General features: G+C 50.0%; 11 protein-coding genes and 1 non-coding gene across 12 annotated transcripts; 7 read left to right on the top strand and 5 right to left on the bottom strand.

Annotated features, from left to right (window-relative positions):
• Positions 1 to 22: 22 nt before the first annotated feature.
• On the bottom strand, positions 23 to 2,611 carry EI90DRAFT_3037177 (C3HC zinc finger-like-domain-containing protein). Its single transcript, XM_039058752.1, has 7 exons — positions 2,462 to 2,611; positions 2,227 to 2,390; positions 1,812 to 2,167; positions 1,672 to 1,755; positions 1,496 to 1,551; positions 565 to 1,440; positions 23 to 504 (listed from the first exon to the last, which is right to left on the bottom strand). The coding sequence occupies exons 1-7, from the start codon at positions 2,498 to 2,500 to the stop codon at positions 463 to 465; spliced, it is 1,617 nt and encodes a 538-aa protein (XP_038921183.1). The 5' UTR covers positions 2,501 to 2,611; the 3' UTR covers positions 23 to 462.
• Positions 2,612 to 2,624: 13 nt separating this feature from the next.
• On the top strand, positions 2,625 to 3,083 carry EI90DRAFT_3037175 (ATPase, V0 complex, subunit E1/e2). The gene is made up of 3 exons (XM_039058751.1): positions 2,625 to 2,763; positions 2,817 to 2,905; positions 2,962 to 3,083. The coding sequence occupies exons 1-3, from the start codon at positions 2,672 to 2,674 to the stop codon at positions 2,994 to 2,996; spliced, it is 216 nt and encodes a 71-aa protein (XP_038921182.1). The 5' UTR covers positions 2,625 to 2,671; the 3' UTR covers positions 2,997 to 3,083.
• On the bottom strand, positions 3,043 to 4,691 carry EI90DRAFT_3037172 (uncharacterized protein). The gene is made up of 3 exons (XM_039058750.1): positions 4,555 to 4,691; positions 4,168 to 4,496; positions 3,043 to 4,096 (listed from the first exon to the last, which is right to left on the bottom strand). The coding sequence occupies exons 1-3, from the start codon at positions 4,660 to 4,662 to the stop codon at positions 3,136 to 3,138; spliced, it is 1,398 nt and encodes a 465-aa protein (XP_038921181.1). The 5' UTR covers positions 4,663 to 4,691; the 3' UTR covers positions 3,043 to 3,135.
• Positions 4,692 to 5,558: 867 nt separating this feature from the next.
• EI90DRAFT_3143995 (SART-1 family-domain-containing protein) lies at positions 5,559 to 8,492 on the bottom strand (the record flags this gene model as incomplete). Its single annotated transcript, XM_039065082.1, has 11 exons — positions 5,559 to 5,958; positions 6,017 to 6,567; positions 6,620 to 6,946; positions 6,982 to 7,251; positions 7,308 to 7,363; positions 7,415 to 7,520; positions 7,576 to 7,754; positions 7,814 to 7,915; positions 7,969 to 8,150; positions 8,249 to 8,272; positions 8,332 to 8,492. 11 exons carry the CDS (start codon positions 8,490 to 8,492, stop codon positions 5,559 to 5,561), a joined length of 2,358 nt encoding a protein of 785 aa, XP_038921180.1.
• A 186-nt stretch (positions 8,493 to 8,678) lies between these two features.
• Positions 8,679 to 9,455, top strand: EI90DRAFT_3037168 (uncharacterized protein). Its single transcript, XM_039058749.1, has 3 exons — positions 8,679 to 8,826; positions 8,880 to 8,959; positions 9,014 to 9,455. Exons 1-3 carry the CDS (start codon positions 8,824 to 8,826, stop codon positions 9,369 to 9,371), a joined length of 441 nt encoding a protein of 146 aa, XP_038921179.1. The 5' UTR covers positions 8,679 to 8,823; the 3' UTR covers positions 9,372 to 9,455.
• A 23-nt stretch (positions 9,456 to 9,478) lies between these two features.
• EI90DRAFT_2860355 (Vps51/Vps67-domain-containing protein) lies at positions 9,479 to 10,022 on the bottom strand (the record flags this gene model as incomplete). The annotated part of the gene is made up of 4 exons (XM_039053797.1): positions 9,479 to 9,595; positions 9,652 to 9,737; positions 9,791 to 9,886; positions 9,941 to 10,022. Coding segments are annotated over 4 exons (381 nt in total), but the record flags the coding sequence as incomplete, so codon positions are not given.
• A 99-nt stretch (positions 10,023 to 10,121) lies between these two features.
• On the top strand, positions 10,122 to 12,916 carry EI90DRAFT_2966733 (uncharacterized protein). The gene is made up of 5 exons (XM_039055581.1): positions 10,122 to 10,921; positions 10,979 to 11,080; positions 11,136 to 11,271; positions 11,333 to 11,744; positions 11,796 to 12,916. Exons 1-5 carry the CDS (start codon positions 10,328 to 10,330, stop codon positions 12,634 to 12,636), a joined length of 2,085 nt encoding a protein of 694 aa, XP_038921177.1. The 5' UTR covers positions 10,122 to 10,327; the 3' UTR covers positions 12,637 to 12,916.
• A 209-nt stretch (positions 12,917 to 13,125) lies between these two features.
• On the top strand, positions 13,126 to 15,821 carry EI90DRAFT_2966730 (uncharacterized protein; the record flags this gene model as incomplete). The annotated part of the gene is made up of 6 exons (XM_039055580.1): positions 13,126 to 13,364; positions 13,442 to 13,576; positions 13,637 to 13,666; positions 13,730 to 13,750; positions 13,819 to 15,014; positions 15,068 to 15,821. The coding sequence occupies 6 exons, from the start codon at positions 13,126 to 13,128 to the stop codon at positions 15,325 to 15,327; spliced, it is 1,881 nt and encodes a 626-aa protein (XP_038921176.1). The 3' UTR covers positions 15,328 to 15,821.
• A 164-nt stretch (positions 15,822 to 15,985) lies between these two features.
• EI90DRAFT_2990153 (mitochondrial carrier domain-containing protein) lies at positions 15,986 to 17,418 on the top strand (the record flags this gene model as incomplete). Its single annotated transcript, XM_039056081.1, has 6 exons — positions 15,986 to 16,071; positions 16,127 to 16,147; positions 16,199 to 16,347; positions 16,444 to 16,916; positions 16,988 to 17,167; positions 17,220 to 17,418. The coding sequence occupies 6 exons, from the start codon at positions 15,986 to 15,988 to the stop codon at positions 17,340 to 17,342; spliced, it is 1,032 nt and encodes a 343-aa protein (XP_038921175.1). The 3' UTR covers positions 17,343 to 17,418.
• Positions 17,419 to 17,513: 95 nt separating this feature from the next.
• Positions 17,514 to 18,964, top strand: EI90DRAFT_3286085 (ribosomal protein L10-domain-containing protein; the record flags this gene model as incomplete). The annotated part of the gene is made up of 6 exons (XM_039067002.1): positions 17,514 to 17,541; positions 17,659 to 17,663; positions 17,714 to 17,793; positions 17,849 to 18,567; positions 18,757 to 18,891; positions 18,944 to 18,964. The coding sequence occupies exons 3-6, from the start codon at positions 17,727 to 17,729 to the stop codon at positions 18,962 to 18,964; spliced, it is 942 nt and encodes a 313-aa protein (XP_038921174.1). The 5' UTR covers positions 17,514 to 17,541; positions 17,659 to 17,663; positions 17,714 to 17,726.
• Positions 18,965 to 19,126: 162 nt separating this feature from the next.
• On the bottom strand, positions 19,127 to 19,198 carry EI90DRAFT_t50. Its single transcript has one exon. It is a non-coding gene; the product is annotated as a tRNA-Thr (tRNA).
• Positions 19,199 to 19,281: 83 nt separating this feature from the next.
• EI90DRAFT_3286084 (TBPIP-domain-containing protein) lies at positions 19,282 to 20,947 on the top strand. The gene is made up of 8 exons (XM_039067001.1): positions 19,282 to 19,422; positions 19,572 to 19,668; positions 19,814 to 19,867; positions 19,984 to 20,085; positions 20,147 to 20,175; positions 20,242 to 20,353; positions 20,406 to 20,631; positions 20,726 to 20,947. The coding sequence occupies exons 2-8, from the start codon at positions 19,608 to 19,610 to the stop codon at positions 20,874 to 20,876; spliced, it is 735 nt and encodes a 244-aa protein (XP_038921173.1). The 5' UTR covers positions 19,282 to 19,422; positions 19,572 to 19,607; the 3' UTR covers positions 20,877 to 20,947.
• The last annotated feature ends 56 nt before the right edge of the window (positions 20,948 to 21,003 follow it).

The following is a 21,003-nucleotide window of genomic DNA, read 5'->3' as shown; positions in this document are numbered from 1 at the left end:
CATTGATTAGGGTGGTTATTGGCTGCCTGTTTCCGTTCACGGACTGCTATCAATTTGAGTCTTGCGGCTGATACCTCCATATGCTGCAGCCTTTCTTGACCGGCCGCATAATGTGCAAATACTGCTCGTCACAAGGGCATCCCGGATCATATCTGTCATAAAACCTTATACCGTAGTCAAGTTCAATTTAGTAGCCACCCGAATAAATGCTACTGTTGAAGACATTAAGCCTAACCGTAACCTTTGCTGGTCATTGCAACGCTATCTTCTGCTCCTAGCCCTCGTACCGAATTTGTACACGCCCTTGGACAAAGGCAGAGTACATAATGGGCATAGCAACATTTTGTTGCACCACGCTCTGAGTATCCAGCACAGTACAGACCAAATATGATGGCGGTACACCCAGTACAACACGTTCGCGACAGAAACATAGACTCCACCCAAAATCGTACAGGGGCTTTCTTATCCCAGCAACCCTTTTACATATCGTAACAAGTCTCGTGTCTAGAAAGGGAAAAAAATAGGCTAGAAGTTCAAAATAAATCGGTATTGTTTCATACGTACCCCTCCTTTCTTCACGCTCTCGACCATCGAATCCACATTTGCGGCCCCTTCATCCGCCATCTGATCATCAGTACTGGAGAGGGGCCCAAAGACGTCACTCCTCCTCCTGCGCGCCCCCATTCCAGCACGGTTCACGACGCCTAGCACTGCCCTCCAACCCTCCACAAGGAGCTCGGCGTCACTCTGCTTACTCTTCGGCCGAGGATTGACGTTGGAACCGTCCCCAGCGCCAGTGAACGCAGGGTAAGATGGCATGGGCGTTGACTTCACGATGTATGGACAGAATGACCGGTGTTCTGTCGTAACATCCAACGTTCGCAACTGCGTAGGTCGACGTGGGTGTGGATTCAGGGAGGGGCGGGCAGACGCAGGAGAGGACGGCGAGGGACTATCTGCCGACGTTTCGTTCGTTCCGTTTCGAAGACCATTGATAGCAGTGGGAGCGGTGACGTCAGGCGCGTCGACGGCAGGTGTGGGCTGGAAAGACCACAGACCAATCCTTCGTTGGCAAAGTGAACAGCTCAAAGTAACGTCGAACTTAGATCCGGGTAACCTAATCATACTGACGGTGGGCGAAGGGCTGCCAACTGGGGTTGGTGACCGTTCTAATGCGAATCTGGGCGTGTTGGAGCCTCTGGCGAGGGAAGGCGTTCGACCAAGAGACGCCGAAGTAGCCCGTGAAAGGGATTGAGTGAGAGAGCTTTGGCGGTGCCCAGGGAGGTGGGACGACGATGTAGGTCCCCAGCCGAAGAGCGAGAGGATGAGAGCGGTGTCGCTTAATGGAGGTGGGATCTGCTCAGATGCAATGCTTAGGATATCTTGTGCTGAGGGTAAAGAATTAATGGTGGTTAAAAGGGAGGTTAACTGTGATGTGTTCTATTGGCTCTTTCAGTTTCCTGGTTTCAACCAAGTGAAATGGGTCAATACTTACCAGTGGGTGTTTAATAGATATGCTCTGCACTGCCGGAGACAAGATTATCGCGCGGTCTTTGATGTCATGCGCCATTTTATTTCGAAGAGCCTTCAAGGGGGATTTTATAAATAAGGTCTAAAATTAAATGAGTCTGAAAAGTAGTAATTGCCAAGGCGAAAGATTGCGGCTCCTACCATCGCATTGTCGCTTACGCCACGGACAAGACTCTTTGTGGCCAGTGACCATGGAAGCCTTTTGCCGTTCAATGAGAGCGTTTGCTGCAACGAGTGGACAAAAATCAGTTATTGCATCTTTCTTCCTGAGGGCGAATTACCGGCATCTCGACTCATTCCTGTTGTTTGTCCCACAACCCATGCGGCATTGCAATTTTCGCACACCAATCGATTCTGGCCGTCATTTTTCCACCCACATTTTGCAGCAGCCACTGCGTTAATGGGGCGGGGTTTGTCGCGATAAGTAGAGAGTTTAAACGTCGATAAGCGATTGAGGAAGTCTGGAGTTGAAGTAGGCCTGTAGGGTGGGCGAGAAGTAAGAGCTTGGGGAAGAGATATGTGTGGATGTGTGCTGGGCTGAGTACTCCCGGGGTGTGACGAGCTCCGTTCGAGTTGAGGCGATCGTGTCCGGTTCAACAAAGAGGTCAGCTTAGGAGTTCTCGATGGCCCTTGCTTTCTGCCGAACATAACAGGCTTCAGAACCATAGCATCGGCAGAAGACAGTATGGGACGAACTCGGGTGCCTTATCCTTCCCTCTAAATCCATATTTTGACAAACTAGCGTAAATGGACTTCGCTGTGGCTGGCCGTTTGGAGGGACTAGGGTCAACTCCACCAATGTCCGTCTTACTCTCATTCACCGCCGAATCCAGGATGGAGATCGCGTCGTCTAGTTTTCGCTGCCATAACATTAGTAACACGCGACGACGGAATGGGTCGTGAGAGAGCGCGTGGGTCGTGGGGTACTTACTTTGGTTATTCTCGGAGCCTCAGTGGTGGTTGTGGACATGAATGAGATCGTAACAAGGTCGTCTGCAGCGAATGGCGCAGAATTCGACCTCTGGGTTGTCGATATAGCTCCAAAGTTGAGTCGGATTTGTCCTGGCCAACGCCTAATTCAGCAATCTGCGGCAATTTGTGCACGTGGTCGCGCCCCGTTTTAATTTTTCGAACTGCGACAATGGGTGGATTCACTGTAATCGCAGTCGCCATTGTAGCCATCGTTGTTGGCGTTGTTGGATGGGCTTTTGCACCCAAAGGGCCACAGCAGACGTGAGTCAGGCATTACCGCTCTTGATGGCATGTTCCCAAAGTCTCCTTTTCAGACTAATACGAAGTAGTATTCTGCTCGCATTAACGTGCTGTTACTTGATGTGGGCTATAACATATCTTGCCCAACTACATCCCTTGATACGTGCGTTCTTTGGTTCCCGCACGCAATTCCTTGACCAGCTAATCTCTTTCCCATAGAACCGAAGCGGAATGATGTGCGGCTGGAGCATTAGGTCTCCCACAAGTACACTGCATTCGGTCCCCTCACACGAGTAAACACAGAAGGCTCGCCGTTATTTTTATTGCACTTGTCTTTTTGACGAGATGCCGTACACACCATGACTTCTCAGAATTAGGCGAATTTGAACATTATTACACCGTTACCTCTTCTACTGCGTCTTCGTTCAGACTCTTTGGCCATTCCTCATTTTCCCAGTTGGAATCAACTTCCGTTGTAATGTCCCAATGATGGTGTGACCATCCGTCTCCCTCTGTTGGCTGTTGAATCCCCAGCCACCATTCTTGGCTGCATTCGTCCCATGCGTGGTCAATTACTTCTCCAATTTCTTCCCGGTCAACATCACCAAGTCCATTCCACAGGTTTTGGGCCTCCTTAAACATCTCTGGCGTCCAATTCTTCCAGAGAACTAGCCACTTGCCTATGTCAGCGCCGGCTTCGGTAATTTGCCATTCTGGTTCCGATCCATCTGAGGGTCGTTGTATCAGCGCGTCAATGAGAGCCTTTCGTGACCCTCCACATGCGATATCGATGTCTTCCTTCCACATTTGTTCTACGGGAAGCTCATTTGATGGGCTTTGTGACAATGACAATTTGACTCGATCTCGGATCTCCTGAGCACTGAGGGGTTTACCCGCTCGACAATGAACGGGATGAATGTGGCATGCCACAAGCTCCGGGATTCTTGCATCATTAGAAGATGGTGGTATGATTCGCTGGCGATGATCTCCGCGTTCGAAGACCGCTGTATGGGTAGCTTTGCCGAGTATTGATGTAGAGCGACCATAAGGATCTTTTGCCTCAGGGACCCCAATACAGCCTATTTCGATGTTGTATCCGTACTGAAGAGCAGCCTTCTCGCACCATTGGCGCCACTCAGGAAGCGTCCATTCACGTTTATGGTCATGATGCCGGAACACGCGGTCTGTGTCACCGGTTGGGTCAGGGTAGCCCGTGGGGGAGGGTTCCCCTGGCTTCGTAAACAGCTCGTTGAAGTTGTAGTTTGGGGTTGTGAGGAGGAGGAATTGAGGACGATAGTAGCCTAACACTAAGGGAAAGAATCTGTCCAGGACTTCTCGAGGTAAATGCTCCACACTGATGGTCCAGGGAATCGAAGCAAAGCGGGGATTTATATTTGGACTAAAGTTTCGAGTAGTAGAACGTACACTTCAGTAGATACGATGCACTCAAAGCGGTTTAAGAACTGGTCACTAGCAACCTCCAGTTCTCCATGCCATAGTTCAATCGTCAGAGGGTTCCAGCGAGGAGAAACAGTTGCATATCTAGGAGCAGAATCATCCATTTCTTGTGGTTCTGTGGCCGCTCTGGCACGTTCCAAACTCTTGGTACAGATATCAATCCCCGCCATGAGAGAGGGATAAACGTCTCGCGATGAGACATCTACATCGAGAGGCAGAGTGGCATCACAGAGGTAGGGGGCTGGTTGTGCGAGACACCTTAGCAACTGTCCTTCACCACAACCCAAATCTAAAATCTGCAATCGATCCGTTGTACTCAGAAATTGATGAGATGTGAACCACCAGGAAACTGACAGTGCGAACCGAGTACTTTCTTATCCGATCCAGTACCCATGCTATGCGTTGCGCCCAAAGAGGTGGGTTAAAGTAGACCGAAAGCGTGTCGCGTTCGGTTTCGTCCATTAAGTGAAGATCGAGGAGCGATGTCACAGTCACGACAACACTTTGACATGACATTTCATTTTACTTACATATTCGAAGAATATCGCATCACAAACACTCAATTGAAATTGGCGAAGCAGCTCAGCGCTCGCAATTAGTGCGGGTCCTCCGCCCAGGCTGCCGGATATCGCTGCCATTTCCAAAGTTGGAGGCTGGGTTAACGTGCACAAAAGTCGATTTTGTTACATTAAAACTACGCGCGGGGGTAGGGAGACAATATTGTGCGCACACATGCAGTGAATGAAGTTTCTGAGACACACTCGCCTTGTTATTTGAACGTACGAAACCCCTCACTTATTGCCCTTTCTATCGGCAAAGCATTGCTATTCGCGTGCGTTCCCTTAGGCCAAGGATGTGCTGTATTGGAATTCACTATAGGTATGAAACCAAACCATATATATCGTTAGTCACAGCAATCTCGAACATCGTGTGCAGCTAGCATGCATGCAACGTCATAATTCGGGATTTCGACTGGCCCATGATATTACGAGGTGGAGGGGTTGTTTCACACTGTACTCCAATTATAAGTAACCAATGCCCGAACATGCATTATTGTGCTGCATCCCGCTCGGGCTCGAGTCTCGTTACGTGACATGATCCTCAACCTTGTACATTAAAGCCTGAACATGGCACGCAAGCTGGCGAGGAACGACTCGGATGCTACGGCTGGTGGCATTGAAATACGGATCTTGCTGAAGTGATCGGAATGTGGTTCAGTTAGTAATGCAGCCGGAACCTCGTCCGTTCCAAATGGCTCCCAAATTAATAAGCACAACCTTGAGTGTCAATTACATATCAATATTGTACAAGACGATGTACGTGTCCAAGTCCAGAAGAGGGCATGCAGCAGTTGCTTGCTACCGTTTCGTGGGTGGCGCGCCGTCAGGCTCTTCTCCAGCTTTACGCTTCGTTGAAAATCCGAACCCAAACTGTACCCTGCCCCGCTCTTCGTGGGTAGCTGGTGAAGCTGAGCCAGAGGCACTTGTCGCTTCGCCCATAACACGAGTGAAGCCTGATTTGGTCATAGGACCTGGCGAACCGGGAACACTGGGTAAGGCCGAAACAACAGCGCTTGATGATATATTGCTACCAAGCGGACCGGCCCCAGGAAGAGTTGTGGCAGTGAAGCCAGTCATGTCCACAACAGGTGCAGGGGAGGCCTTCGCAGGCTCTTTCTTTTTGCTTTTGTTTTTGTTTTTGTCTTTCTTGGATATCGAAGCAGTTGCATCTAGAAATTCAGAGGCCTGCGGAACAGCCCTACGGATTCACAAAAAAAATGTCAATGTTTGCATGAAAAGGAAGCGAGTGTGTTTACCCCCGATTGCCAACAGACAAGACCATGTGAGCTTGACCAACCCTCTCTTGACGAATCTGGAAGGCAGCATTCATACTGAGAGGAGTGTCCCCACTGCCCATCGCCTCTCTCTTCTTCTCCTCTGCTATCTTCTTCAATAGTTTTTCGGTTTTCATGCGACCCGACCCTTTGCCATGGAACTTGTGCGACAAGGCTTTCCAAGCCTCCTTCGGCGTAAGCTCTCGGCCGAATTCGTCGTGATATTTAATCTCCACATCCGGCTTGTAATCCTTAAATAGATCGAGAGATTCCCGGGCCTCCTGCTGCTCGCGGAGCCGATTTTCGTACTCTCGCGCGGACTGATCTTTGGGTTGTCCCCGGGACCGAAGCCGCTCAAGATCGCGCATGGAGAAGGAGTGTCGATGTTGAGCCAGCCACTTATCCTTCTCCTTCTGGATTCTTTCGCGCTCTTTCGTTTCATCGGAAACGGCCGCAAGGACACCTTGTTGTCGCAGTATTTGAAGAGTCGCTGCCATTCCCCGGCTAAATGTCTGCTCGCTGGAAGTCCCAATCTGATCATGAGTAGTTAGATTAGGGTTCCACAATGATGGCGCTAATACTAACCTCGTCAACCACTTCCTCCTTCATAGTTTCAGATCGCTGATTGGCGATACCCTCCTCGATGGCTCGTAGCATTGCATCAGCTTCGTCGTCATAGTCCATCGGCTCGTCCCCCACAGCCGAGTTCTCGAATTCCGCAATTGCTTCGCCCGTTTCCTCCTTATCCTCGGATGCTTCGCGCATATGAGCCGTGTCAATTGTCACGATAATAGGATTTTGTTGGACGGGAGCTGGGGTATAGGTGATGCTTCGAACGAATTCCGATGTGTCATCCAACGTCAGAGCCCCCGAGGCATCCAATTGACCATTTCGCTGTCCCTCCTCGTCTGTCTTAGACGCAATCACTGTGGCATGACATTAGCTACCCTAGCTCGGGAATAGGAAAAATCGCCAAAACCTTGTTCGGCAAACTCTTCAGGGGCAATCCTTCTTGGTTTCATGACCTTCCGCCGCCGAGACTGTGCGAGCATTGATTGGAGTTCATCATCATCAATAAAATTTGCATCCAAGTCGGGAACCACGGGTTTAACGTCCACTTCTACCATTTTTATATCAGTGGTGCTGTTCGTAGGGGAAGTGTCTTTGGACAAGACATCTGGCTCAGGAACACGACGGGTAGATCGTTGTTTTTTCTTCTACAAATGATAGGGGCTGAGACACATTAAACCTGGCTCAACAGCAGGCAACAAACCTTGGGCTTCTTGAAGTCAATGTCACCTTGCACATAATCTGAGCTCTCAACATTTTCTAGTGCAACACTATTAAGGCACGTATTCAGACCAACCAGACAATACTCACTGAGATAATCAATGGACAGAAGAGAGCGATTGATGGTGGGCGCGGCGTCCATTTCCATTTTAGTTTTTGATTCTGATAAGGCTACCCGCCCCCCCAAACGAAAGGTCTAGATCAAGCTTGTAAGCAAGCGGCCATGCATAAAGTCGGCACAAACAGCTTACAGCATCCGTGGAACCATTGATAGCTTCGTCGTACTTGAACAAGACCGCACGTTTCATCCCAGGAGCACCAGTAAATTCGTCGTCATCATACCCAGTGTAATCACGACGTTTCGTCTTCAGTTCGAGTCGCTTCTTATCTTTCTGTTCCTCTGCCAGATCGATGTTTTGGAGTTCATCCTCTAGATGGCAGCAGGAGATGAGTTAGAGAACAAGGGAATGACAGAAACCTTTCACACACCTTCATTATCCAGGATGCGGCTGTCCTTCAGTGTGAGTATCCTGTCTTCGCCCTCATTCAAGTCCTCGAAATCATGGCTGACCTTCAGACCAGCGAGGTCCTCTGTAAAGGCGGCGGTCAACATCCAGGCTAGCGCCCCTGAGTATTTCACTTGCTTTCAGTGTATTCCTCCTGATACATCTTGTCCAAAGCATCCATCTCCTGTAATCGTTTGGCAGCGAGATCTTTTTCACGTTTCTTGCTCTTCTTAACCCACTTAAGAGTATCGTCATCATCATCTGCTTCCCCTAATGTGGCCCCAACAAGCCTTCGATGTAGCTCGCGCTTGTTGCGACTCCTGAAAGAAATGGGAACGCGTTTGTCAGCTTCTGCTCGCTTGATCTGGAACGGATATTGGAAGTCTCAACGTAATAAAAATATGAGTAGCTTACTTACTTTTCTATTCGTGCGACGATCTCGCTGCATAAAGAAGCCAAAATGAACACAGGATATCCAATGGATGTCAGAAGTCACCTCACTTTGTGCGTTTCTCAGCCTCCTCTCGCTCTTTTCGAGCGGCAAAATTATCAGCAGCCTCTTTCTCTTTTGTATCCGCGGGTGCACCATCGTCAACGAGAGGCTTTAGACCAAGGCTGATACGAATTTTGTTGGTCTCTTCGAGAGAAAGAGATGACTCCATGCTGACTTAACGGAATTGACGGAAGCTCAGGGGTTAAAGGAGGCGATGTATGTGCAGCTTCTACGTCTGGGTGGATAGATGAGAAACAGTGATTGCCTGAGGCTCAATTCGTCAGTTGTCAATGAGGGAGAGTTACAGGCAGCGTGAACGGCAATGACCGGTCGGCCAAACAATGAAGACACTCTCAAAGCCTGTTCCTCACAAAATTGTTCTAGCCCCTCGCCATGGGAGCACTGTACCACCCCCTGCTGTGGCAAGGGCGGCTAGAATACTCTCCAAGAAACGCGGGAAGACCCTGGTGACCTCGCACTCACGGAAAGTGGAAGCAGAAATGGTTAGCGGCGGCTCATTGCTCAACCATCGCCATGAGACTGACGACCTCCTCAGGAGAGCGCATCCGATTGGAATAGCATTCTTCTTACGGCGCGCGCGCAGAGAGGCCCCCAGTGGGATGTAATGACCCAACAGTAAGGGTGTCAACTGACCCACCACCAAGCTCACCAGCGGCCTTTCATTGCCAGGTTTCTAGTGGATCGTGGAAGTCCACTTTACTACGATGCCACCGCACTGCGCCCAGGCTCTGAAGAGAAAGAGAGGCCCAAAGATGAGGGCGAGAGCCAGTTAGCAGAAGATCCATCATCGACTCATCCTCAAGAACCGGCTCCTCAAAGCATACAGTTTGAAACTGGCAATGCCCCTCACCCCCAGCAACAGCAACCTCCACCGCAACAGATTATATTCGCTCCCAACAGCTATATGCCCCCACAAGCTGCAGTGAACGGGTTTGGTGCCGATGGCTACCTCCCTCCGGATGTCATGAGGAATCCACGGCGAACCACCCGAGGCATGAACGGGCGTGAGGGAATGTACAGAGTCTGACTACACATAGGATGCTAGCTGTTATTATACATAATTTTGTGGCCTTAATTATTTCCAGGTAATAAGTGTGCATTGGTAGGGGGCGGTGGCACCTTGATTGGCGCCGGGCGCTTTTCCCGAGAGGATATCTCAATAGCAAGCTTTGCGCCTATACGTGAAATCTCAGAGAAAGCGTCCCTCAGTTTATCAAGCTCTAAATCCACATTTTCCGCGCGGGACTTCATCTGCATGGGACAAAAGTCAAGGTAAGCGCCGGGCGTCATTGTGAGCCAACTCTCACCGCACGAATAGTGTCACTTGCCGCCACCAGCTCATGGTGATGGTTGTACACTAGTGCCTGGCGATCAGTTTCTAGTTGTCGGATCTCTGTCCACAAGACCATCAGGAGGATAACACATCGACGTCGTGTTGAATGAGACCTTCTGCCAAGTCATTACTACGTTTCAAAAGCGTCGGCAAGGACGACACGGCTACAAGTTGTGTGTAATATCCCTGGGCATCGAAGGCAGGCGAATCTAGTTACTCAATTGGATCAACTTCCTCGAAATCGACCAAATCGGGGAACCAACCAATATCCAAAGGGTCGTTTGGAGAACCTGTCGGGGCTGGGAGAGAAAGTCCGTAGTGCTGTCTGAGTAGGTCTCTAGCTCTGTTCGAAACTTTGCGCTCCGACGCTCGCCTAGGTGGCGGTTGAGGTCCTGATAGAGCCATGTCAGCGCCTCTTCGTGCGTAAGGTTGTTGACGCGGCAACTGCCGTTAACTCGCAGTGCAAGTCCGCTTTGCAAACCTCCCTGAACGTTCGAACGCCCAGACCCCAGAGAAAGCCAACTTCTCTGTAAGCAAAGCCAACGTTCTTGCACCCCTATCTTTGGACTGGGCCGGAGACCAAAGTCCGTTGTACCCGCGGTCACAGCTCGATATTTACTTCACTCTGAAATTGCAGAACTTTCCACACTATGGCGTCGACGGTCCCTACTGCGACGCACCAATCTTACCAGCAAATGCCCCACGGAGTATCTTATGCACCTCAGCATCAACAATCCTATGCCTATCATCCATCTTTATTGCCGAGTACTCAACCGTCCTCGTCACAACAGCAACAGCATGACCAAAGATACGCATATGGCCAAGCGTCACAACCCCAGCAGCAACAGCCAAATACCCAAGCTACCTCTCAGCCCCCGTCGGAGAACCCACCTAGTCAGGATCCGGCTGCTCCAGTTGTCGGTGAGAAGCGCAAACGAGGCCGGCCGAAGGGATCGAAGACAAAAAAACCTAAACTCGATGCATCCACCACAAACGCATCCCAGCAGCAGCAGAGCACTCCACAATCTGGCTCTTCTTCAACTGCGCAACAGACGGCACCTGCCGCCCCGACCTTTTCCGCATCATCTGAGCGGCAACCCTCTTCCCGAACCACCGAATCAGCTTCGAGCCGGCCCACTGTACCAATGCCGCAATCAAACGTTAACATGCAAGAGGTTTTTGAGTTTCATTGGAAAGCTATGCACATGTGCATGGATTTTTGCCAAGCTGCGAGCGATCTTATTGTGGGTTCCCCGCAGACCGACACTTCATTTTGGTTCGATGCTGACGATGTTTCGTAGGCTGGAACGCCCGAGGCTGTCCTATCCTACGCGCTCTCGTCGAATAAGAAAGTGAATCCCATGCAGGCGATAAACGAGGCAAAAGCGATATGCGATGCCTTTGTACGTTAACTCCACCTTCGTAATTCCGTTCGTTCTCAAGTATTCCCCCCGAAAGATCGCGGACCCATCCATATTCATGGATGAGGCTGGCACCGGTACACCTGCGTCGTTACCTACGTCTACCCCTAGAGTAAGCCTGGCCACGATTCCCCCACCACCACCCTGGCAAAAGGGAGGGGCGAAAAGCTCTGGTAATTTGCAGCCTAGGTTTCTTTTGCGCAGGTTCTAACGTGTCATAATTTGCGTGCACAGCGACTGCTGGACCTACCACTTCTACCGCTAGTGCGCCGACGAAGAAGGCTTCTGCATCGCAGCGTAGCTCAGACCCATCTGAGTCGCCATCTCTTCCACCAGCCTTCCCGAATGGACAGTACCAAGCCGCATCATCCTCATCACCCGCACAGTCGGAATCACCCCAGACGCAACAAACTACAACGACGTCATCACAGCCATCTGGCTTTCCTGGCCCTCCTGCACCGATGCATCCAGGTCAGGCTGTCGCTTTTAACAGCATGAAGCAATCCCCAATGCTTCATGGTGGCACCTGGACCGCGGAAGACGTTCAGAAGCTTAAGGATATCGTTGACCAGTATAAGGGCGGGGACGTACAAAAAGAAGTTGACTGGGACTGGGTAGTTAATCAATTTGGCGTTTCTAAAACAAGGTTGGGTTCAAATTTTACATTCTTTTCCGGCAGTAGTTGATCGAATCACAGGCATCAAATTCTTATCAAAGCAACCCAGATGGGTCTCAAGCCTTCAGGGACAAATGGAGCGCGAAGACGAAAATCATTACCTGAAGGCTCTGGGCCTGAACATGCAGATGTTTCATCAAATGGACAAAATACGAGCACACTGTCCCTGCCTGGCAGCTCTTCCCATGTGAACGGTCGACCTATTGCTCCGTCACCACAGTCCTATACGCATCCTCAGCAGCCCAATGGTCCGACAGCATCACCTCGCCAAGCGCCACCCCCAGCATATAATACTCCTCCTGCTCTGTCTAAGCACAATATCCAAGGCACGGTGACGTCCACGAATTACCGTCAGCAACCTTCGCCTGCCCTGTCACATCGCGGATACGCGCCAACCCCTTCCCCCCAATCCCAATCTTCTTCGCTGTCAATAAACCCCTCGATACAGCCCCAACAACATCAACAAACGCAGCAGCCCCAGCAATCATATCTCTTTCCCCCTCAACAGCCTGCTACTCACTTCTCCGCCTTTACCAGCTCCCCTGCTACTCGACCCCCTCTACCACCGCCCCAGATTAATCCTAACATAAATGGCCCAATGCAACAATCACAAACAGGTGGTACCCGTTGGGTACCCTACAACCCCCCAACTGCCTCTGGAGCCCCTAAACCACCACAAAGTCACCATCCAAAAGGGCTTCAGGGAATGATGAACAGCGACTTGCCAATGAGCCAACCAAATGGGAAGGGGCTGCTACACGGAACAACTTCTGGTTCCGTTTCGAGTAACAGCGGATCACGACCGGGTTCAAGTGCGGGGCATGCACCAGGGAATGCTGGTGGTTATGGATCATATTCATGATGCATTTACTACGACATTTCTCCTTCACTCCGTGTCGCCTCATTCACCCACCTCTAGTTTTTTGCATTGCGCTTCCGGATTATGCTTTCTTGAATCTTTATTCCTTTTTTCCGGCTCTGGACTTACTCCTACTACTAACTTTATTTGTCTGCCAAAAGCTCCCTTGTCACTATTCCAAGATGGGCGTCCGTTATTGGGTTCCGTTCTAGTATCGAGTACAAATCGTTGTAGCAATATAGAACACCTAGCGTGCCAAAACTCGCACGCTGCTGTTTTTGGGATTGTACTGCATACTGAAGCTACTGATGCACTTAATTGCCAACACCAAGGAACGTTCATATGGCAAGACGACGTGGATAGAACAGCCAAGGATATTTTGTGTTATGATTACGTAATTCGCACAACTAGTGGCTGTGTTTCGAAATAGGGTTTCGATGAATATTACTTAGTGTCTCGTTCTGAAGGTGCTCGTTGAAAGGGGTCATAGCCATGGCTGTCCCTAAGCCTCTCAGGCTCGCTTTTTACTGCAGCGGCCATGGCTATGGGCATGCGACGCGCGTGACAGCCGTGTCTTGTCATCTTCTGACGCTGAAGGACCGCGATCGGCCAGTCGATATCACCATCGTCTCCACAGCACCAGCCCAGGTCTTTACCGGGTGTCTCGCGTTGGGTGCAAATTATCGATACGCAGAGGTCGATCCGGTCATTTCGCAGCCGGTTGCGTATAGGTATGTGCTTGGTGTTTTGGTTGGCAACCGGATTCGTAGTAAGCCTCGCCCCCTTACCTCCTACCATTGATGTCAAGCGTCGATCGCCGCAAGAGTCTTGAAGTCCTTCGAAATTTCCTTATACGCCGCGAAGAGAAGCTGGCGGAGGAAGTTAAATGGATCAAGGAGCAAGGAATCGAATGCATCCTCAGTGACGCTGTATTCCTTGCATGGTTAGTTCAATATGGTTTATAGGCGCAAGGAGTTGTTTGTTTATAATTTTTTCGGCTCAGTGCCTCAGCGAATAGAGCCGGAATTCACAGGCAAGTAGCACCTCCAACTTACATACTTAGTGCTGCCTCATTATTATTATCATTCGTCGACAGTGTCTTAATAACTAACTTCACGTGCGTCCACGCTCGCGTACCGCTTTGCATTGGGCATGTGCGAATTCCTAAACTTTTCCTCCCTCCAGCTTCGACTCTAACTGGTCCTGGCTTGCCAGCGATATCCCCCAAGATACACCATGGGCCACTGCTTCGGATCATTCAGTGGGGGCTCACCTCGTAGACGGAATCATAGACGACCCTACTGCTTTCCAACCACTGAAAGAGACCGATCTAGAACCTCTCGTAACACAGATGCGAAACGACTATCAATGTGCCAACTTATTGTGCCTCTTGAAGGGATGCATCCCCATCCCCTCCTTCTCCGTCCATCCAAACCTCCCATCGACAAACTGGGTTTCAAGGGAGACCAATTCCTTTACTCCAGATGTTGTAGATCTTCTCATTCGCTACCGCCGGGATCCAAGGGGCGTTGAGTTGTTACCTCCGGTCCCATTCCCATCTGAACGAGGCTCCGAGTCCACATTCTATCGTCACCGGTATTTATGGCCAGCACCACTCATCGTTAGGCACCCTTCCTCCGATATATACACTCCTGCTGGTCGGAAAAGGATACTCGACTCAATTGGAGTTCCAGATAAATTGCAGGACGGGAGCCGAACTCGGATCCTCATTGTAAGTTTTGGAGGTCAAAAGTTCCGCCGCCCAGGAAGTCCCAGTGGTACACCATCACGGACCCCAAGTCCCGAAATAAGAGCAACTAGAAATGTTCCAGACGAGCTTTTGGATGTGCCAACGTTATCCTTGGACTATAATAAATGGCACGCCGGAATTAGGAATGGAAACCTAGTATCCCGGTCCGTTAGCTTGTTGGCCCCTCGGGCCGCGTCCCCTCGATCTGAAATCCGCCGCCACTTTTCCATGCCGTCTCGCAAAGTCGTCACGCCAACCCACTTATTCATCCCTGACGCACCTGGTCCTGTCGTGAACCCTACATCTCCCATCATCAGAAAATCACGGGGTCCTATATTCCCTTCTCAGGACCATGTCCTCACTTCTTCCCCCGTCGATGAGGCAGTGGAACAGCAACAGATCTTGGACGCCTCCCAAGAATCCCCCAATCTGCTACCTCCCGGATGGATAGCTATCGTTTGTGGGGCTGGTGATGACTGGGGAAGTAGGGAACATCTCCCCGAAGATATTTTTATTGCACCTCGCAATATCTACATGCCAGACCTCATGGTCGTCGGCGATGTGCTCCTCGGAAAACTTGGGTACGGGACGTGCTCGGAGGCAATCGATTCTGGCACTCCATTCATATATGGTACATCACTTGAGCCCCTTGGACGGTGGTTATGCGCTGACTCGCTTTTCCAGTTCCTCGTCCAGCTATCATTGAAGAAATCGGCTTGAAGTTGTGGCTTGAGGCGGAAGGAGTTGGTGTCGAATTTACGCGGGAGAAGTATGAGAGTGGGGATTGGGCTGGTGCGGTGCAGGGCGCCTGGGAAAGAGGAGAGAGCACTGGACTAAGGGAAAGGCGCCGATTTGCCGGATATAAAGAAGTGGAGGAAAGAATCAGCGAGGGCGATGACATGGCAAGAAAGCTGTATGACTGGATTGTGGATCAACATCAATGACCTTCCTCATGACTGCAGACGTAGATATTGTGTTAATGGCATCTAGAACCTTTGCGTCCCGTATATCCTGTCAGCCATGGGAAGACCGGTGGTGTCAAAGGTAGCATCAAATGCAAGGCACTCATGCGCTAGACTATAGAGTGCCGTGTAAAGGCATAATATCGCCCGTCCATACTTATTACTTCGGAGGGTGAAAAACCAGGCGGCCTGTCGATGTACGCTGACCAGCATATTCCTTCTCGTCCGTCAATCGATTCATCCCGAAAATATGGGCTGGCCCGGGGAGGAATTCCATCGGAATTTATGTATTTAAAGTAGCATCCATGACCCGTTTTGCAGGTTGCCTGTGCGCAATTAGTCGCTGCGGTGGCCTTTGGCAAAATCGGAGGGGGAGCAGCGGACAAGTGGTTGCAACGAAACCTTTTTATCGGCCTCTTCAACTTCAGGCCGTCCCAGGACCCGGTTTCTGATTGGGGATTCGCGGAACTAACAAACTCATTTGAATTGTTGCTCACTCACAATTAATTGCATACACAAGAATTGCATGTGACATCCAAATCACTGACCCGGCAATTGTCGCACGGGCCCGTCCTACTTGAAGCTCCGCATCTTAAGCTTTGGGACCGGGCCTCATCATCGATCTTTCTGTTCTCCCCTAATGGTCGCTGCATCTAAGCCGGTAACAGAGCTCACCCCATTTGGTTATGCGCTTGCTGGGGCTTTGGGTGGTGTCTTCAGTAATGCGTAGGTGTTTATTTGACACTACCGGTATCCAGACGGAGCTCATCTACGCTCGCAGTGTCGTTTACCCACTAGATACGTGCGTCATTCCCACCATGTATAGGAGTCGCTCCTGATGTTCCCCTCCTAGTGTGAAGACACGTATACAAGCTTCCTCGAGCAGTGAGGGGAAGGCCAAGCCGACGATCTTGACCCTCTTGGTCTCTATTCTCAAGAATGAAGGCATCGGTGGTTACTACAAGGGCTTTGGGGCTAGCATGCTGAACACCTTCTCAATGCGTATGCCCCATCATCAATCACATCATGCGAACTTCGGTCACTGATTGTCACCTCGGGCTCGTCTTCATCGTCGTCGTAAACGCTCATGCCTGGCAGAATACGCATATTTCTTCTTCTATAGCATTGTCCGGGGCGCTTATATTAGACGGCAGTCTGCAGGGTCGCCTCAAGGGAAAAAAGCGCCTTCTCCATCCACTGCTGCCGAGCTTATACTTGGAGCATTTGCAGGGGCTCTGGCGCAGATATTCACTATCCCCGTCGCCGTCATTGCCACAAGACAACAAGTTAGTACTGTAAAGCCCCTAACCGCCGAGGAGAAAGCTCTGGGTATCAAACGGAAGGGTAACGGCTTCTTCGAGGTGGCCCAGGACATCGTCAGGGAAGATGGAGTAGGAGGTCTATGGCTAGGGATTAAGCCTGGCCTGATTTTGACAGTCAATCCAGCTATTACCTATGGCTTGTTTGAGCGAGTCAAGTCGGTTGTCCTCTTCTCTGAGCCTGCCGGCGCGAAGATGTTTCCATGGCAGTCGTTCGTAGTTGGTGCTCTGTCAAAGTCACTCGCCACTGTGGTAAGTGAAGAGTAGGGTCAGCTTATATAGGCTATCTCAGTTTTTTGTCCATTCGTCTCTATCTGCGTTAGGTAACATATCCGTATATTATGGCGAAAGTTCGCGTCCAAGCTAGGGGCTCGACCGAAGCTGAAGAGGATGATGCGGCTGAAAAAGGAGAAGCCCCGGCTAAGAAAACCCCAAGATACACTGGTTCGTTAGATGTGTTGAAGAGGGTGCTCAAGGAGGACGGCTTCATTGGGTGGTATCGGGTTCGTGCAACACTCTGTCCTTTTGTCCTTCCTGCTTATCTAGGGCTCTTAGGGTATGAATGCACAAATAACAAAGGCAGTGCTATCTCAGGCTTTGCTATTCATGTCGAAGGACCAATTCGAGCGTTACGCCCTTGCTATAATGATTGTTTGGAGCAAGCTCTCTGCAAAATAATATTAAGCCATCTAGACTAATTTACTCTTCGTTCGTTAGCGATCGATGATTGTACATACTTTGCATAATTGACATGACACATCACTGTTGTCCATGGCAAGGTCCGAGGAACTGCACATTTATAAATTGGTTCCGCATTCTAGAATTGATTCAATCCATACTCCCCGACAGTCCCTTGAAAAATCCTTTGGTCCCAAAGGTGAGCCGTAGTCGACACACGGTACGATGTATTGGTAGTAACACCTGGACACACTTTTAAGAGGTCATTGGGAGGCTCTGTCGTAATACTCATTCACTCCGATTGATTTCACTGTAGCCAAAGTATGTCTTTGGATCTCTTGCGTTAGCTATGATGCTGAGTGTCTGCTTAGTAGAAGATACAAGATGGGTCTCCCTCGCGTGAAGAAGGAAGCTTATGTTGTCAAGCTGAAGCAGCTCTTGGAGACTTACAGTATGTGGGGTCGAAGCTCTCGGCAGTTCACCTCTTACACCTTGCGCTTTCATAGAGTCTATCTTCCTCGTCAATGTCGACAACGTTAGTTCCAACCAGATGCATCAGATTCGTGTTTCCCTTCGTGGTAAGGGTGTTGTCCTGATGGGTAAGAACACCATGGTCCGCCGGGCTCTTCGCCTCTTTATTGAGGAAATCCCGACGTGTGAGCCTTTGCTTCCCTACATCAAGGGAAACATCGGTTTCGTCTTCACGAATGGAGACTTGAAGGAGCTCCGTACCGTTATCACCGCCAACAAGGTGGCCGCCCCTGCCCGTGCTGGTGCTCTCGCCACGGTCAATGTCGTCATTCCTGCTGGGAACACTGGTATGGAGCCTGGCAAGACTGCTTTCTTCCAGGCACTGCGCATTCCTACCAAGATTGCCCGTGGTACCATCGAAATTGTCAATGACATTCAGGTCGTGACGGCTGGCGAGCGTGTTGGGACGTCTGAAGCGACTCTTCTTAACATGCTTAACATCTCACCGTTCACGTACGGTATGACTGTAATTCAGATCTACGATGGTGGTAATATCTTTAGTCCCGATGTTCTCGACATTGATGAAAAGGTCCTCATTGACCGCTTCTTAAGTGGTGTGAAGACCGTTGCCTCCATTTCGCTCGCCCTTAAATACCCGACCATCGTTTCGATGCCTCACCTCCTTGTCAATGCCTACAAGAATCTTCTCGCTCTCTCCATTGCCACCGAGTACACCTTCGAAGGTGCTGAGAAGGTACGTTATACTCTCCTTCCTGTGTCCTTGGACGAGCTTCATTCGAATGATGTTATATACACTGAAAGCTCTGAGCGTTTCGCGCTTTGATGGCAAACATAAGAGTCATAGTTACACTGATCACTTCACTCGCCCTTGCGTGCATTTCCACTCGAGTTGGCTCTGACCATAGCCTTTTTTTAAATATAGGTTAAGGAGTACCTTGCCAATCCGGAAGCTTTTGCTGTTGCAGCTGTTCCTGCTGCCACTGCTGATACCGGTGCTGCAGCTGAGGAGAAGGTTGAGGCAAAGGAAGAAGAGAAGGAAGAGTCTGATGATGACATGGTAGGTCTCTTATTTCCCCTACAATTTGACCAACTTTCTGACCTCCCTCTAGGGCTTCGGCTTGTTTGACTAAAACCTCCTAGTTCCGACCTTCTTCATGTATATATGACGAATATACGTCTAGCCTTTCGTCTCGCATCTTGAACTATTGGACGAGAAAACCGGTCACGCAAACAATGGTGAAAGATTTCCCACTCAGGTAAATAAAAACTTTTTTTACGACAAAAGAAGCATTTGCCCCCTCAGTGAGTCGAACACTGGATCTCCTCTTTACGAGAGAGGCGCTATACCACTAAGCCAAGGAGGCAGGACGCAGAGCGACTCCGGAATGCTAATGAGTGTGATTATTTGCTGAGTCTTAAGTATCTAAGGCACTTGAAGTTGGAGTGGACGAAACTTCCCGCACTTCCCAGCAATCTTATCAAAACTCGTCTCGCTCGTTCTCTACCAAGTCTCTGGAGGAGCGGAATTGGCCGATTGAATTTACACTTAAGCTAATCGCGTCTTCACTACCCAAGTGTCGGTATATTATTGGCCGAGCTTGCGAGGCTCTTGTTTCCAGAGGGGCTTCGATTTTTTTTTTACCGTGGGATTCCGCATGGCCACCCCGTGGGAAATGGGCAACATCGGAAGCTCGGCCATCCAGTTTGAGGGGAACCCTCATAACAAAAGTAGCCTGGTTCAACTTATTAGTCGTTACGCGCTCAGCACGCGTAATGGCCCCGAAAGATGCTGGAACCGATAAAGAGAAAACTCCAATGCTGAAGGGACCTGCTGGTGAGTCTCGGATCGAGAGGCCGAGGTGATGGCCACTATGGGCCACTAGGCTCGTCACATCGCGCCGATTCAAAGCCATACCTGCAACTACGCAGACACACCTGTGTTTTCTAATATCCTACTAACGCGTTGAACGTCCCTGCAGCTGAGAAAGCTATACGTGACTACATCAGGAAGTGCAACAGGCCATACGGCGCAGGTGAGATTTGTGTTCCCTCCTACTAGGCCATTGCTACTGGTGATGCGATAAAATCATAACGATGCATCTGAACGTCCAGTGGAAAAGTCTGATTCAGCTTGTTTCATTATCTCTAGCCGACATCTCAGCTAACCTAAAGAATGCTGTCTCAAAACCAAATACACAAAAAATATTACTGGCGTTGGCCGAGAAAGACGAAATTACCCAAAAAACTTATGGTTCGTCTGTCAGTTTTTCACGATCTAGCGCCACAATCCTACTCATTACATTGCGCCACAGGGAAGCAGACGTTCTTTGTTGCGAAACAGGTCGAACGCTGCAGCAACTTACCCCGCCCTCTTTACTGACCATTCCCCTCTTTATCATATCTTCAGTGCGATATAGAAGACGTACCTCCTGAGAAAGCGGCTGAACTTGAACAGGAACTGCTCGAATGCAAGGAAAGAATAAAAGCCATCACTAGCTCCAATAAGAACTTGGCTGCGGGTAAATATGTGCACACCTAGTGGAGGCTTACTTCTGCATGTCTCCGCTCTAGAATCAACTGCCCTTCGATCTCAACCACCCACGAACGATCTACCGGCTTTGCTCACTGCACTAGGCACAGCGATGCAGACCTTCGAAGCAAAACTGGAACCATTTCGCTCAATGTCCACCGGATCCGCGGATACTTTGGTGCCTACACCAGAAGACATGGCCCGGGTTGATGCAGAATGGATCAAATGGCGCGATCAATGGAAGATGAGGAAGAAAGTCTTTAAAGAGTAAGCTCGAATCATCTCTTCCGTTGCTGGATTGCAATTATCTGGTATTTGATGAATGTCATCACCTTCAATTTCCCCCTCTTTCACCACCCAGAACATGGTCGTCCATCACGGATAGTCTCCCGGCGTCGGCAGCCCTCGACCTGGCCGAAACTCTTGGAATAGAGTTCGACTCCCCGGAACACGGGATTCTGGAGCAAGGTCCTCTCTGCCGACAACCTTCACGGTTTATAAAACGCTGGTGAATGTTTTGGCTGCCCGCTCGATAGCTTAGTCGTCCCAGTGCCACCTGCTATTAAATCGTAGTGCTTATGAATCCGATTATTAACCAATTGTCCCAAACCACAGGTACCATATGGATGAAAATGAACA

This window comes from Cantharellus anzutake (genome assembly GCF_015039405.1).
Source record: "Cantharellus anzutake strain C23 chromosome Unknown EI90scaffold_6, whole genome shotgun sequence".
Classification (NCBI taxonomy): domain Eukaryota; kingdom Fungi; phylum Basidiomycota; class Agaricomycetes; order Cantharellales; family Hydnaceae; genus Cantharellus; species Cantharellus anzutake.
This window is presented reverse-complemented; position numbering and strand designations above follow the sequence as displayed.

Coding starts and splice junctions, on each gene's coding strand:
- EI90DRAFT_3037177 (XM_039058752.1), bottom strand. CDS start 2,500: ATGTCCACAACCACCACTGAGGCTCCGAGAATAACCAAA. Junction 1,552..1,671: donor GCGTAAGCGACAATGCGATG/GTAGGAGCCGCA, acceptor ATGACATCAAAG/ACCGCGCGATAATCTTGTCT. Junction 1,441..1,495: donor TATCTATTAAACACCCACTG/GTAAGTATTGAC, acceptor AAGAGCCAATAG/AACACATCACAGTTAACCTC.
- EI90DRAFT_3286084 (XM_039067001.1), top strand. CDS start 19,608: ATGGCCCCGAAAGATGCTGGAACCGATAAAGAGAAAACTCCAATGCTG. Junction 19,868..19,983: donor CAACAGGCCATACGGCGCAG/GTGAGATTTGTG, acceptor CATTATCTCTAG/CCGACATCTCAGCTAACCTA. Junction 20,086..20,146: donor AATTACCCAAAAAACTTATG/GTTCGTCTGTCA, acceptor ATTGCGCCACAG/GGAAGCAGACGTTCTTTGTT.
- EI90DRAFT_3037168 (XM_039058749.1), top strand. Junction 8,960..9,013: donor TGGGATGTAATGACCCAACA/GTAAGGGTGTCA, acceptor TTTCATTGCCAG/GTTTCTAGTGGATCGTGGAA.
- EI90DRAFT_2966733 (XM_039055581.1), top strand. CDS start 10,328: ATGGCGTCGACGGTCCCTACTGCGACGCACCAATCTTACCAGCAAATG. Junction 11,081..11,135: donor AAGCGATATGCGATGCCTTT/GTACGTTAACTC, acceptor TCCCCCCGAAAG/ATCGCGGACCCATCCATATT. Junction 11,745..11,795: donor TTTGGCGTTTCTAAAACAAG/GTTGGGTTCAAA, acceptor ATCGAATCACAG/GCATCAAATTCTTATCAAAG.
- EI90DRAFT_3037172 (XM_039058750.1), bottom strand. CDS start 4,662: ATGGACGAAACCGAACGCGACACGCTTTCGGTCTACTTTAACCCACCT. Junction 4,497..4,554: donor GAAAGTACTCGGTTCGCACT/GTCAGTTTCCTG, acceptor GATCGATTGCAG/ATTTTAGATTTGGGTTGTGG. Junction 4,097..4,167: donor TGCATCGTATCTACTGAAGT/GTACGTTCTACT, acceptor CTGGACCATCAG/TGTGGAGCATTTACCTCGAG.
- EI90DRAFT_3037175 (XM_039058751.1), top strand. CDS start 2,672: ATGGGTGGATTCACTGTAATCGCAGTCGCCATTGTAGCCATCGTTGTT. Junction 2,764..2,816: donor CCCAAAGGGCCACAGCAGAC/GTGAGTCAGGCA, acceptor TCTCCTTTTCAG/ACTAATACGAAGTAGTATTC. Junction 2,906..2,961: donor CCAACTACATCCCTTGATAC/GTGCGTTCTTTG, acceptor TCTTTCCCATAG/AACCGAAGCGGAATGATGTG.